Raw genomic sequence first — 15,000 nt, forward strand, 5'->3', positions numbered from 1 at the left:
CCAAAAAAAAATACACCCAAACCACTCCTCCCCTCACATTCCTCTTGGGTGTCTGAGTGCGTTTGTGTGTGCGTGCATTTGTGTGCGTGTGTGTGTGTGTGTGTGAGGTGATAACGGTAAATGAAAAGCCACGGTTGTTTTTTTTTATTTGGTAAAGGGGAGAGGGTGCCTTTATTGCCTTTCCATTCCTGAACTATTTCCCAGAGGCAAATATCATTCGCCGATTGTCAAAAATGACATAGTACTGTGTGCTTAGTTGGTCTACTTGTTCTCTTATCTCTTGCTCTTGGAATTTATTTTGTTAACATTCAGATTCGATGTTGACATATCTCGTGAATTCTAACCATTCTTGTTGTCAAATGAAGGCCTACATTTTTCAATGTTTTCTCCTTCTCTTACTACCACTCCCCCCCCCCTCTCTCTCTCTCTCTCTCTCTCTCTCTCTCTCTCTCTCTCTCTCTCTCTCTCTTTCAGGACATGCATGCACAAAAGTGAGTTTGGAAAGCTTTTAAGGTAATAATAGTGACCTCAAAGCAAGCCCTCCCTTTTGTAAATTAATCATGTTGAAGTTTCAAGAGAACATTCTTAGGTAATTTGTAGATTTGTATATTGTGTTTTTGAACACCCTCTCCGTGTGCCATAGACAAACGCACCTGCTGTTATATGCTGTTGAGTATAAGGAAAAAACATTGGCTTAGATAAGTTTTTGTCATAGTTAGTGTGTCACAACAATTAATTGTGTTTTGAACGCCTTAATGTTTGGCTGATTTCTCTTTTTTGTATTCATAAATTGGTTAGCGGACTCGCTGTCTTATTTTGTTTTCAATCGTGTCCATTGTTGTTATAATGTAATAGCCGACATGACCTTTTAGACTTGGTAAGATATCTTTAGTTACTTTAAAGTCAACCTCAAGTTCTTTTTTTCTTGGCGCCATTGAGTATTAGATCTAACTTAATCAACAGTCTAGAGCCTTCGAAAGTTCATGGTCGGATTTCGGTTACATTACGATGTTTTTCATGCTTTCTGGCATACTGGTTAGCCTCAGTGATCTCCATGACGAAGGGCAAATAAGCAAAATTCATGGAAGAGTTCAAAAGTTTCGATGTCTGTCAATCATCCATGTCCTTGAAGCTTCTAGTGTGCCACTTTTTACACGCTGTATTCTGCTTCTTGGCAGCTTCCAGTCGTTTATGCTCGGACACCAAGTGCCTATGTCCTTTGACATGGCCTGTAGAGTATTAAACTTCAGCAAAAGGACTAGAGGTCCAACTTACATTCTTGAATTAATTTTTCTTTAAAAAACTGTATATTTCTATCTTCCTCAGGACACACGCCATGTCGGAGACGCCATGGAGCTGAACACTTAGCTGAACGTCGGCTTGGAATCTCGCCCGGGAGACATCTTTTGTCCAGACGGAACGTTGGCTCCATTCGGTCAGCAGAACATCAGAGGGTCTTGTTCGGACGACCTAATAGTAGGAAAACCGTTGATATTCAGATCATCAGGATCCGAAAACCGTTGGTGGATAGTACAGACAGCTCAGAGGACGTGAGCACCTACTATTCCGAATCAGACACTGCAGGCCGGGAAAACAGTCGACAGAAACGTGCTCAGAAGAGGCGGGAAAATCGTCGTGACAGTCTTGCTAGACCGAGTAGCAGCAGCGAGAGTTTGACATTGCCGACTCTTTCAAAGAAGGCGTCGATAAATGCAAAGTTTACATTCGTGCCTAAGTTCTCAACTAACTCTAAGAGACGAACACGAAGTGCAAAGTTCACGTTAGGATCAAAGTTAACTAGAACAGACAACACCATGGGTAGCGGAGCATCCAAGGGTGGAGAAATGGTGGAAGACCCCGCCTACGCCCAGAGATCTACCGCGGCCATGAGCGGCCAGCAGGTAGAGTCTCAGGCCGGCTTCAGTGAAGGGCCGCCGTCCAAGTCCCAGGCGAGCTTCTACCCTCAGTCACGGTCACGTGCTCACATGTCCAGGCCAGGCATGAGCTCCATCGCCGAAGGCAGGCATTCTCGAGTTGGTGAGTAGGCTGGAAGAAAATCTACACGTTCATATAAGTTCACAATGTTGATGGCTGCATGAATGACCAACTCTGGCTTTCTAACTTATTTCACTTTGAGAGAGAGACAGAGAGAGAGAGAGAGAGAAAGAGAGAGAGAGAGAGAGAGAGAGAGAGAGAGAGAGAAAGAGTAAATTGCCTTCTTGTCGTATTGTGTATTTAGTGGTAAAATGGAGTTGAGAGCTCTTTACTCGTTTCCTTCCTTTTAAGTTATGTAGGCTTGTACATAAACCGATAATGAGAAATCAAATTATGTGCTCTCTAAGTGTCTAAGATACGTTTCTTTACTCATCGTGCCAAAGAAGTTTTCCCTTACATTAAGTCATAATAATGATGCTTTTCAGAACACAAAAAACTGAGTAACATCGACAAAGAAAGTGCATTCTTGATATCGTTGAAAGATAACCATATTTCTTACTATATTTTGTCTATCTCTTGTATCCTAATTACCGGTATTAGAGGGCGTTTACCCGGTGGTGCATGCTGCACTTTTTCTTAGACAAATCAAGAAAGAAACACAGCACCCTTTATGACATATAATATGTGTATTACATCTTCCTCTGTACCACTGTGTAGCACCACAATCAGCCCGGGTTGACTCTACCAGACATGTTCGAAGTCCATCTCCTTCATGGTCTAATATGGGGTGCCCATAGAGGGATCAGGTCGGGTCGGTTTGCTAGCCAGATTCAATTTGCAAAGCGGCTATCATGACACAAGCCGATTGCGCCCAACTTGTTGTCTCAAAAACAAACACGTTTGTTTTCAGGCGAGGAGTGGGGCGATCGACCAAACACAACTGGACCCGACACGACCTGACTCTACCCCACCTAACCCGTTGCCATCCGCAATGGGCACCCGATTTAAACTGTGTTGATTAGGACACAAAAGCACCTACACTTTTCCCTCGACCTTTTTCTCTAACTTTATTTCATTTCTGCCCGCTGACCTTTGAAATTACCTGTGTGACAGGACATCTGACGAAACCCAAAAGACAAAAATCTACTTTTGTTCTATGTGTCCTCCACAGAAGGTTACGACGTGCATGTGGTCCAAATCACTAAGGACGGCTTCTCCACCAGCGATGTAACCATCATGGAGGGCCAGCTGGTCACCTTTGTGTGGGATGACAGCTGTTCGCCAAACATGACGCTCATGCAGGTCAGTGGCACTGGTGTGCTGCACTCAGCGTGGCAGTTTCTTTGCTTGTTTGTCGGTTTATGCATATTGCCTTTGTCTACAAAGGAAAATGTTCTAGATTATTAATATAGAGTTTCTGCCTCATAACAAATATGATGCACTTAATTCATTGTGAACTTTAAGTGCCAAGCTGACTCATATGCTGACATCACGAATGAGAAATTCAACTGTGGGATTGTTTGCAAAGTCCATTCTCATGGTGTGCACTGAATGAAGAAACTTGATAGGGAATATGAACCCTTATTCCTTGTCCAATGCATAACCTTCTTTGTATATGTTTTGTTTGTCCATGATTGTCCAATATGAAACTCACACAGTCGAGTGCAACAGAGTCTCGGCACAGCTTTGAAAAATTACTGTCTTAGCAAGCTCTCAAATTCGGCCCTTGTATAAAACTGCTGGAATAGTTTTTGATGACTTTTCTATCGCATTTGAGTAAGAATTAAGATCAAGCCCATCTAGCTTAATTGTGATAAATTACTAAAAATTTGAATTGTACTTCACTTATGACAAGTTATGTTCCAAGATCTGATCCGACCAATGGTCGCACAAATCGTGCGCATCTTCTTTGTATACCAATTTTTGGCGTATGTGTCTATTCTTAGGTGGTGTATGATGGAGAGACTCTTCGCCCAGTCGTTGGAGGATACAGTGCTGCTCCCAATGACTGTAGAGGAGAATTCGAACAGCTCTTTAATTTGGAAGGAGAATACAAATTTGCCATGTAATTGTTTAATAATTTTTGTTGTTAGAACATTTTCTTCTTCAATTTGAGGGACTATAATGATGGTGAAAGTAAAATTTAGGCAAATAGTATTGTCATTTTTGTTGTATCTATAAGTGTATTTCTGCCCTGCAGATATTTGGAGTTAATTGTTCTGAATCAATCTTTGTATTTTTAAAAAGACATTCATTTCTATTTCTTTAGGTTCAAATTTATTTAGAGAAAGGAAATGTAGGAAAAATCTAAAACCTCCTCTAGTGAGTGATTTTTAAGATTATTATTCCTTAGATTGCTTTGAATAAAGTTTGATGGTTATCTATTCTTGTTATAGTTGTGGTAATCAGAATAAATTAGTTAAAACAGCCTGATTGTGAATAAGATATGCCCTTGAAATGGATAGTGCCTTAACTCTTTAACATGAGTGGACGATGGAAGCGTCCAATGAAACTCGCCCGGTCCCCGAGTGCGAGTGTACGGTCCAAGCGTCCGGTCAGATTACAGTGTGCATGAAGCATTACTGCTAATGCTATCTTTTACGAATCCGAATAGATTTATTTTGACTCTGAAGTTTTAGATAAAAATATAAACTGCTTCCTCTTTCTTTTTAACAGTTTTAGACATATTTTGGAACATTTTGCATGTCTCCCACGTTACTTGATTCACGAGATCTTGAAAAAATTCTGTCAAAAGCATGGAAAATAATTCCAAGGTTTAAGGGTTAAACATGTATGATATTGCTCAATAGCCATTGCTTTTTTCACTGTTTTTAATTTTCAAATCATTAAGAAATTATTTGTGCCTTGTTGTTCTACAGCAACAAAATCCGATGCACTCCTTTCATCGTGAATGTAAAGCGTCGAGCTGACCTGCACGCCGACGTCGCAGATGATGGATTTAACCCAAGGATCATTTGCATTGATCAAGGTCATGCTGTGCGCTGGACATGGAAAGCTTGCAACACTCCGCACACTGTGAATGAAATATTCTATGTCATGGAGCGAGGATGCTTTAAAAGACAACATGGCAAGAACCAGAACCTGGTAGCGACTGTCTCAGGAACACACAGACAGCAGTTCAAGTGAGTCTCCTGTCTTTTTTTAAAGATAGTTTGTCTTTCTTTAGGTTTCTGAAACTTAAAAGTTTTGTAAATTGCTGGTCATTGTCTCTTTAAGATATTTATACAATTCTATGTATACATTCTAATTAAACTTGCTGCCTATTTTATTACATGAGTCTACTCAGAATATATTATTTCTTTTTGGCTAACTTTGAGTTTCTGAGAATTCAATGTTTATAACATTTTTGTAAAACAATTTTGTCTGAAAGGGTTTTGATGGGGGATCAATTGCTTTATGAGTAAGTGGAAGAGTATCAGATCTTCATGCTTGTTTTCATTTTGTGTGAGCTGACAAAATATCTTCCTTAGTAATCAGGATCATGATATCAAGTTGATGATATTTTTGCTGTAAATCTGAAAAATGTGTCAAAGCTTCATCATTTGTTTCAGTCTACCCATGAATGTGATAGGAATTTTAATATTTTAGTTGGACAAATGTCACAACTGGGAGAGAAGTCAAGTTACCCACATCATAAAACTTGGATGATATCTGCTTGCATCTATGATACTAATCAAACTATCTATGTGGTGTTGATTGGGACAAGAAAACATTTACAATTAACTATTCAACATAATTTCATTAAGGTAAAGTTGATAAAGAGCTTAAAGTTTTTCTGACCACTTCTAATTCCTGAACTAAATGCCATTCCACCTCTTACTGGAAGTTCTTGTTTACTTTCTGCTCAGTCGGCCTGGACTGTACTACTTCAGAACCGAGAGTTCTGAACTGGGAAAGACTCACCTGTGCATCGTTTGTGTCCGGGAGGCTCCAAGGTAAGTCTTAGGCTCCACCCCATTGTGTGGGGATGTCTTGCAACGGAAAAAGAACTGAGTGACTAAATTTTTTACAAAACACAGAAAGTACAAACTAGTTTAAATGTTTGCATGTTATGCAACAGAGACTAATACAGTTGGAAAAACATTCATGAATAAACCAAGGGAGACTTTAGATGGATGATATTTTTAAAAAGACGTGAAATCAGTTCATTAAAATTGCAGTTCAGAATGCAATGGAGAAAGAATGGAACCTATTTTGGCAAGAGACTGTGGCTGAATTAGAGAATTTTGGTCATTGTGATGCTGATTATGAAGATAAAGATAATGCTGATGACGATGCTGAGCATTTTGGTCAAATGTTTTAGTCTCCTGACCTACATTGCCTCTTTTTATTTTAAACAATATTTATCAGTTTTCTGCTCTGTTTACTTTTTCTTTTTCTTTACTCTTGGACATCCTTGAGCGTCAGGTTGACACATTTGTAAAATTCTATTTAATTACTCCTTTTGAAAGTCTTTTTTTGGCTTTACAGCCATTTATTTTCAGTTTATTTTATATCTACAACTTCTACATTACTTAAAAAATTTACTTTTGTTCTTCCTAACAAAGAATGAAGATGATGGTGATTTGTGATTTTAATTATATTATTAATTATTGTAATATCGAACAATTTAGCCACTTTTTTGTTTCTGCTCTCTTTTCTTTTGATGCACTTGTCATTCAGATTGTTCAAAACTGTTCACTGATGGGGGAAAAAATTAATGTGACCCTAATGGTCAGTTAAATAAACCAAGAAAATCTGAAAAATCTTTTTTTGATGAGCATGTTTCTTTGGCTTTAATATATCTGTTCTCTTTTGGATTTTATTTACATTAAAATGTTATGAATCATGTTCTCTTCCCCATAGGGAGTACAAGGTTGATATTCTTGACCGGACATTTTCTCCGATGATCCTCCTGATACAGGAAGGTGATCGCGTATGGTGGTCATGGGACAAGAACAAGGTGAGCTTGACCATATAGCACCATAAGTTTTTCCGTTCCTGCTCCTCCATCTCCCATCCCCTCTTCCCACCAATCCACATCCATCCTACTCTTCTAAGCTCTATCTCTAATCTTTTAATCTTTAAATTGTTTTGCTCCTCCGTAATGCCTCATGTTGCTTGTTCATACATTACTAAAAAATAGAAGAGAAAGCAAAGTGTTAAAAGTGAACTTTAGTCTATATACTGAGAAGCTGAAAATTATGGACATGAGCCATACTTATGATTTTCTTAGAGCGATTTTGAACCTTTAAAGGAAATTTGTTCAATGATACGTACTTTCTCTTAAGACCCATAATAGAATGCACTTGTATTTATTTATTGCCTAATTGAACATAAAACTTGAAGTTTGTTTGACAGCCTCGGTGTTGTTGTGTGAAGGTTGAACATAATATTCTGAACTTGTGAGCTGCAAGCTCTTTCAGTCTCTCTCAACTGGCAAATAAAAAAATTGTTATTGTCTCGCTACTCTTTTCGCTCCATCCGACAGAGAAGAGTGTACTTGAGAGCATGAAATTGAGTGAGCAAACATTTCACTCAAATAAGATACAGACAGTCCCTCTTTGTTGCTCGTCATACTTTGTGCTGACAGTGACACTGTGGGGAAAAGGGGAGGGTGGGGGTGGAGGGAGATTGATCAATGTCTGCTGTGGAAATTAATAAATCAATCATTGTGTTGACTCAAGGGATATTGGCGGCTTCATGGTCTCGTGTTTGCTGTGTCTAATTATGTGGGATAACTCTGTGCAAATTTGTTTGAGAATATAATCCCTTTAAAGTGGGTTGGTGGGGGGCATCAGGAGTTTTTAGATAATCCTGTGTCTTTGGTGCCTTTAACATTTGAAAATGATGTATTTGCACTATCTTAATTCTTTAAGTTATTTACTTGTTCAGGTAGATATGGATGTGGCTTCAGTCTTGATGATTTGTACCCAATGTGGGCAGCTGAACACTTTTTTGCTTTCCCTTTTTTTTAAAAGAAAGTTTTCCAAAAACAAAAGAAAATTAATTTCACAACAGATAACATGAAAATGCCTCTTTATTCTACTCACTTTGCACCAGCATTTCAGTACTTATTTGCTTTTCAGTCTGAACTTGGCATTTGACTAACAGTTACTTAGAAACTTCCATGTTCACTGGCACATTATATCATTGTTAATGAATTCAGCGTTTTGAAAGAGATTTTGCGAATGATCAGTTCCTTTGACATATTGTGGAAAAAGCAGCATGAGTTGTTCGAAAATATGATTGTCATTGTGAGCCTCCTCAGCAAGTACTAGTCTGTGAATAGCTGGTATATTTGTATTTGAGGTGTCATTTTAACTTCAAATCTGCTCATTATTTTCTTGGAGATAATATATTGATCACTTTTATTATACTCTTCACAGTGTAAGAAACAGCATCACATCTATCAGATCGACGCCCCTGCTTTAGACCACAAAGATGATGCTCCCTATGAGGTAAGATACATTATAGTTGAGCCTAAATGAGTTAGAATACCGGATGGTGTGTGTTCAACTTATAGTTCTATTCAACTTAACATGCAGCCTGCATTAAATACTTTCCAATATCTTTTTCTTACTGTTTGTTATCTCTGAGGATCAGAAGGGAAGGGAGTGTTGTGAAGTTGGATGGGTACAGACAAATTTATTCTAAATGATTGCCTGTTGAGTTTGGGTTACTTCTTGGGAAAACTTTGTGATGTATAATATTTGGACCTTAAGTGAAACAATAGAAAGATGTGATAAATAATAAATGTGTCACGATGTGGTGGAATGAGGCGCTCGTCAAAATAATGAAATTGAAAAAAAATGGCATTTTTCTGCAATTGTTCTCAAATTATTTTTTTTGTTGTCTTAACATATTGTTGTCGGATCAAGAATACTTTTCTGGGTGGATTTTACTGAAAAATGTTGATTAAATGCACAAAAAATGTTAGTTTTCAGTTTGCACGGACTATTTAGCTATGAAAATAACCAAAATTTGGTGGCCATTTTCTAGCTAATTCTACCTTTGAAACCAGGCGTCCCCACCTTCTTCGATCTCAAATATCTTGACTTCTGTTCAAGATAGATGACCATTTATTAAACCCATAGCAAGACAACGGAACAAGCTTTATGATGATACCAATAACTCCACTCATGCTCAAAAATTGAAAAGCGCCTGATTCCATGTGCCACGTCGTGACACAAATAAAAGAATCGAGCTAAATGGAAAAAGCAGTTTGGTGTTGTGATGGAAGCCTCTTTTTTGTAGTAGAATTATTATGCTGGACTTCGAAACCTCAAAGTATTGCCCAAGACTTTGAAAATATTTTTTGGAGATTTGCCCTCCTTAGAAATGGGGGGTATTTTAAGAAAAAACTACATGGCACTTATGAAGAGTGTAGATTGGTCGTCTCCCAGTAGCAGCAAGACTAGTGACCTTCATGTAAACTTAGATACAAAATATTTAATACAAACCTTGATTAAACCATAAAGCAAATTGAAAAGAGGCATTTTGTGTAAGTTATTTTTTTTCTAACAGGAAAGGTCACATTGGATAATGAAGAGGGAAAAAGAAAAGTTTTCTATGCTTTTCTTTCTGGTTGTTATATCTGAGTATAGGAAGGGAAGAGGGTTGAGTGTAAATTGGGATGGGTGCTGACAAATCGTAATTTTATAGGGTTGTTTTTTGGGCTATTGGTAGTTTGAGTTACTATACTGGAAAACATCAAAATGTGTATATGTATATATCGATCTTATGCAAAGCAAGACAAAAAAGTGATTTTCATACCATATGAATTTGTATACTGTCAATATCTTAATTGAGAGAAGCACATCTAGGTTAAATTGCTATTTAGTTATGGAAAAGGCAAGACAGCAACCAGAAAAAAAAGCTATAAGATAGTAAAGAAGTCAAACCTACCAGCTTTTGCTTCATCTGTCTCAGTGTATTGATATAGCTGTGTTTTCTCATTTTCCTCCAACAGCCGACTCCAGAAGGTTTCAAGTGGCATCAAAATCCAAGGTAAGATATAGATGGAAAAATGTCCTTGTATCTAGCAGATATTGCTCTCTTTTTCTATAACCATCCTCTTCAATTCACTTTTTCAATTTTTTTTTTCTGTGGCAGATGTGCCTCACTTCAATATGATTCTGCAGTGGACTCCCCAGAAGTAGCATGCTTGTGTTTGAAAATTTTTATTATTTTTGGGGGTATTTATCATTTTAAAAATCATTATCCTTTTGAGAATTGATAAAGTTGCCCCTACTTATATAACAATACTGTAAACCAAACACGTTTATAATCTGATCATTTAAATAAAAAGATTCTCTAAATAATTTGTGCTCTTTAGTCACACAAATTGTAAAACTCTCGTTTTCGCAGCCACCAAGGTCTGATGAGCCATGTTTTCCGACATCCTGGAGTCTACTACTTCTCTGACCAGAACTATGATGAGGCAGCCGAGTACATGGGCACCATCATTGTCAAACCAAAACCCAAGGAACATCAGGTGGAACTCAAGGGAAAAGGCTTCAACCCAGGTAAATATCGTTGTTTATACACATCACTCGCTTCTCAGATTGGCACAAAAAGCAACAAAATTATCATTTGTCGCGTTCTCAACAAAACAATGAAATTAAAGAAATTGTCTCTTGTCCAACTGTTGGGCATTTTGTACAATTTTGTTTTGGCTAAACTCCTTTTTATGACCTGTTAAAAATGCATTTCCATTAAGAATTTATTATAAAATGTTGATCAAAGGTAGAAAAATGTAAATTTTAAATTTCCAGGAACACTCAAGTAGATTGCAAACATTTTGACTTTTATCGATGTTTTGAACCAATACGTCATAGTTTCATATCACCTTTGATGGAACATTCAGATGACTTGTAGAGAATGCTTGGGCTTACTTTTTCTTACTGGGTTAAATTGTTGCGGACCTTATAACACTACAATCCTAAACAAAACCTCTTTTATGATGCCTGATATACAGGAATTAGCTCTCAACTCGTTCGCTCAAACAATGAAAGGCAAATTAGTATTCATTTTTCCAGTTGTTTGGTATTGTGATTCCTGTGTTTACATTTAATTTCAAAATGATCCCAACGGTGGAACAAATAACACAACATTAATGCCGTCACATTTTCCTCAGTTTCTTTGTTCCATTTTTTTCAGATGTCGTATACGCCAACACTGGTGATCGCATCTGGTGGACCTGGGATGGTGACGCTGTGGCAGATGTGAAGGAAACTCTCCTCATCCTGGAGGAAGACAAAGTCTTGAACCCAGTGTCTCGAAAACAAGAAGAGCCGGAAGATGAAAGTGAGAGAAGAAATAATATGAAAACTGCTGCTGAGAATTATGTTTAGTTAATGTTTGATCAAATTTTTTCTCTGGTTTGGATTTTTAAAATAACTCTTTCAAACCCTGTAGTATATTTCATCTGCACAACTCGTAATGAGTAGTAATTAAGCCCTTTGCATTTTGAGAAAATCGGAAATAAAACAATTGTAGTGCTTGGTGCAGCTACTAATACTGAATGTGTCCCCGTGGCTGTATCAACATTCATAGAATGGAAGACATTTAGCTTATACAGACCCATTGTAATCTCTTTTTATTACTTATTTGTGGGTTTGGAGTCTATTTCAGTGTGTTCAAATTTTTCAATCTAGTGATGAAAATATGGAAAAATCAGTATATAAGAACCCAGTCAACTTCTTAGCTGTGAATCAACTGCCTTGGTGAGCCTTTAACTTATCCTATCCAGTACTACCAAGGTCAGCAGAGTCATAGCTTCTGACTTTTGTCTCATTCTTGAATGCTTTAAAAACTTTTCACATTGATATTCTAGAGTTCAAAGTTGAATTTCTTACACCAGTAACACTGAATGGCTTTTTTATTATTGTATGTGCTTTTGTCGAATCTTTCAGAAACCAGAAATGATCTTTTCTGAAGCACCATATTTTTTAGCTGGATGCAAGACTCGAACAAATGCCATTTTGCTTTTTAGAGTTTGTCAGAGTCTTGCACACGGCCATTGATATATTGTTTAGAGGGGAGATTTTCACAACTTGATTAGTTGAGTGACATTTCCTTACGAAATTCTGTGAAATTAGAAAATCATGAAATTCCTTATATACATTATGTCTTCTAAGTTTTGTCATTGCTTAGTGCTATAACTTTTTGAGAGAAAAAAATCAGAGCCTGATAATGGAACTCTGTGTCTTTTCCTGTCTCGCAGATCTCCTTCAAGGAATGAACTCGGACGCCCTACAACTCATGACCCGCAGCGGTCTGGCCAGTGTCAACTTCACTACCATCGGCGTCTACACCTACAAAATTTCTGATGTGGCCGACAACTTTGACTCTTGTTCTGTCATTGTTAACCCTGGTCCCAAGGTGAGATTGTAGCACTCTAAAGATTCTTAGTTCCTCATAGTTTAGTTGTTTCACTTAAGGAATGTGAATGTATATCATCATAGAAACTGCTTTAAATAATAACAAATAATAAATAGCATTTGTTTAGTGCGGGGGGCTCAAGAGCAAGCTCTATGTACTTTTCACTATATTATTACCCCAGCAGACCGGCATAGAAAATTCCGAAACATTCTCAGCTTCCCGAAAAGCATACAGTGCAAGCAGCTGATTAAGCGCTCAAAGACTTAACAAACTGACAAGATCTTTCGCTGTCCCTAACTGGGTACCCTTTCCCTCCTGGGTGAAGTGAGGAAAATTCATATTAAGTGTCTTTCCTAATGACACAATGTCGGGCCCCTAATGGGATTCGAACCCACGACCTTATGGTTGCGAGTCCAAAAGCCTAACCTTTAGGCTACCGACACCACAATAATATACTTTATGCCTCATTGACACTATTTGTATTATATAGGAGGGGACCTGCCTGTCGGGGCCAGCTCAGGCTGAATGGGATACATATCGCCGAGAATTCACAATAGACTGACTCCTCATGAGAATCAAGACTCTCACTCTTCGTATATGGCCAATGTACTTGCATCAGTTATAAATTTTGGGGGGGGGGGGGGGGGGTGCATTTTAGAATCGCTAACTTTATTCCAATGTTAAGCATGAAAAAAAAAATAAAGGGGCAACAATGAAAGTTAACCCTTTGAGCCCTGATCTCCTGAGGTTACTGCTTCTCTCTGTCTCAGCTCCTGGGAGATATATTACTAACCTCCATAAGATCATCAGAATCACTTTCCATACACCACTCAGGGTAGTCCTCGTCATTTCCAGCATCTAATTCTGAAAGTTCTTCAAAATAATCAATAACGTCCGGTGGCAAGAGGTCAAAGGGTTCATGTTTTTTGGGTTAATTGACTGGTGAAGACAGTAAAAGAGTTGGTAATACTAAGTTGAAGAATTAATTGAAAAGAAAATCTGTGGGATAGAGGCAGATGGAGTTTGCCAGAAGCTGAAACTGTTGGGACTTTTCAACTTTATTATGAAAACAGTTAGTATTGACAGGAATATGTGTACAGCTGGTGTCTATGGTATAATAGTTTAGGTTCTTTGACTCAGAATGAAGAAATGAGTTAAATTCCTCCATTTTAAAATATCTCTTTTTAATTTTCACAGAACCACACGATACATCTGACAGATACAGGATTTGAACCCAAGGTGGTCACCATCCGACCTAATGACAGGGTTTGGTGGGTGTGGCAAAGTGGAAAGAAACAGCACAACATCATCCAGGTAACTCATCTCTCCCTCTATTCATTTCTCTCTCTCTCTCTCTCTCTCTCTCTCTCTCTCTCTCTCTCTCTCTCTCTCACACACACACACACACACACACACACACACATGTTCTCTCTTTCTCTCTCTCTTTCTCTCTCTCTATCTCTCTCTTTTTACCTCTTTCTCTTTGTCTTGCTCTCTCTTTCTCTTTCTATCTCCCTCTCGTCATTGCCTGACTTGTATTTTGTAAGTGTCTATATGTTTGTGTGTGTTTATGTTTATGTAAACACTTGTATTTAGAGAGCAATAGAGAATGAGAGAGAGAGAGAGAGAGAGAGAGAGAGAGAGAGAGTGAGTAGAGATGAAAAAAGGAGGGAGAGAATGAGAGACAGGGGGAAAGAAAGAGACAGACAGACACGACAGACAGACAGACAGACAGACAGACAGACAGACAGACAGAAAAACAGACAGACAGACAGACAGACAGACAGACAGACAGACAGGCAGGCAGGCAGACAGACAGACAGACAGACAGACAGACAGACAGAGATGGAGAGAGAGAGAGAGAGAGAGAGAGAGAGAGAGAGAGAGAGAGAGAGAGAGAGAGAGAGGATGCACATGTGTAGATGTCTCTCAGTTTGTACTGGCCTGGCCAAGCACCTTGGAGCAGGACATAGAAACAAAAGAGATTTTTTCTTTAATTATCCGTTTTTCAAAACTTCAATGTTTGAAATGCCTTTATTGTCTGATATTTTCAAAAGAGAATGTATCATAAGTAGCCAAAGAGAGGATCCTCACTTCATCTCCCAAAAATGAAAATGAATTTAGAAACATAACATTGAAATTTTAAAAATTAGTTTTAAAAAAGAACATTTATAATAATAATGATGATAACAATAATAATTATAAAATATTATTATTATTATTATTATTATTATTATTATTATTTATTATTATTATTATTATTATTATTATTGTTATCATTATTATTATTATTATTATTATTATTATTAATATTATTATGATGATGATGATGATGATGATGATGATGATGATGATGATTATGATGATGATGATGATGATGATGATGATGATGAAGATGATGATGAAGGATTACCTTTATTACCTGTCCTGGGCAACAACGTCTTTGCACACCAGACAGGTCCATAAGTGCTCAGTTCCCCCCAGCACCAAAGCCCTCAAGGTATCCATACTGATTGTTCCGGTGGCTGTCTGATTATGGCGACGTCTTTCCTTTCCAGATAATCATTCCTTTCTTCCTTTTCCCCTCTCTATCCCCTTTTCCCGCTTCCTAATGATTGCGTGGTGTTCTGCTGTCTTCCTGTCTTCTTCACCCTGCAACTTTTTCTCCAGGGTCTTCAA

At 37.9% G+C, this 15,000-nt stretch overlaps 1 protein-coding gene across 3 annotated transcripts in view; it reads left to right on the forward strand.

Annotated features, from left to right (window-relative positions):
* Positions 1-15,000, forward strand: part of LOC101845075 — a 119,298-nt gene that overhangs the window by 30,459 nt on the left and 73,839 nt on the right. For all 3 annotated transcript variants that reach the window (XM_013079939.2, XM_013079941.2, XM_013079940.2), the window contains exons 2-13: positions 1,327-2,037; positions 3,107-3,237; positions 3,882-4,000; positions 4,815-5,078; positions 5,805-5,891; positions 6,802-6,898; positions 8,325-8,396; positions 9,908-9,945; positions 10,306-10,463; positions 11,098-11,244; positions 12,164-12,321; positions 13,519-13,635. In XM_013079939.2, the coding sequence (XP_012935393.1) occupies positions 1,815-2,037; positions 3,107-3,237; positions 3,882-4,000; positions 4,815-5,078; positions 5,805-5,891; positions 6,802-6,898; positions 8,325-8,396; positions 9,908-9,945; positions 10,306-10,463; positions 11,098-11,244; positions 12,164-12,321; positions 13,519-13,635 (1,611 nt within the window). In that variant the 5' untranslated portion in view covers positions 1,327-1,814. The remainder of the gene's footprint in view (positions 1-1,326; positions 2,038-3,106; positions 3,238-3,881; positions 4,001-4,814; positions 5,079-5,804; positions 5,892-6,801; positions 6,899-8,324; positions 8,397-9,907; positions 9,946-10,305; positions 10,464-11,097; positions 11,245-12,163; positions 12,322-13,518; positions 13,636-15,000) is intronic.

The sequence above is a fragment of the Aplysia californica genome, unplaced genomic scaffold (assembly GCF_000002075.1).
Source record: "Aplysia californica isolate F4 #8 unplaced genomic scaffold, AplCal3.0 scaffold00068, whole genome shotgun sequence".
In the NCBI taxonomy this organism is placed as follows: domain Eukaryota; kingdom Metazoa; phylum Mollusca; class Gastropoda; order Aplysiida; family Aplysiidae; genus Aplysia; species Aplysia californica.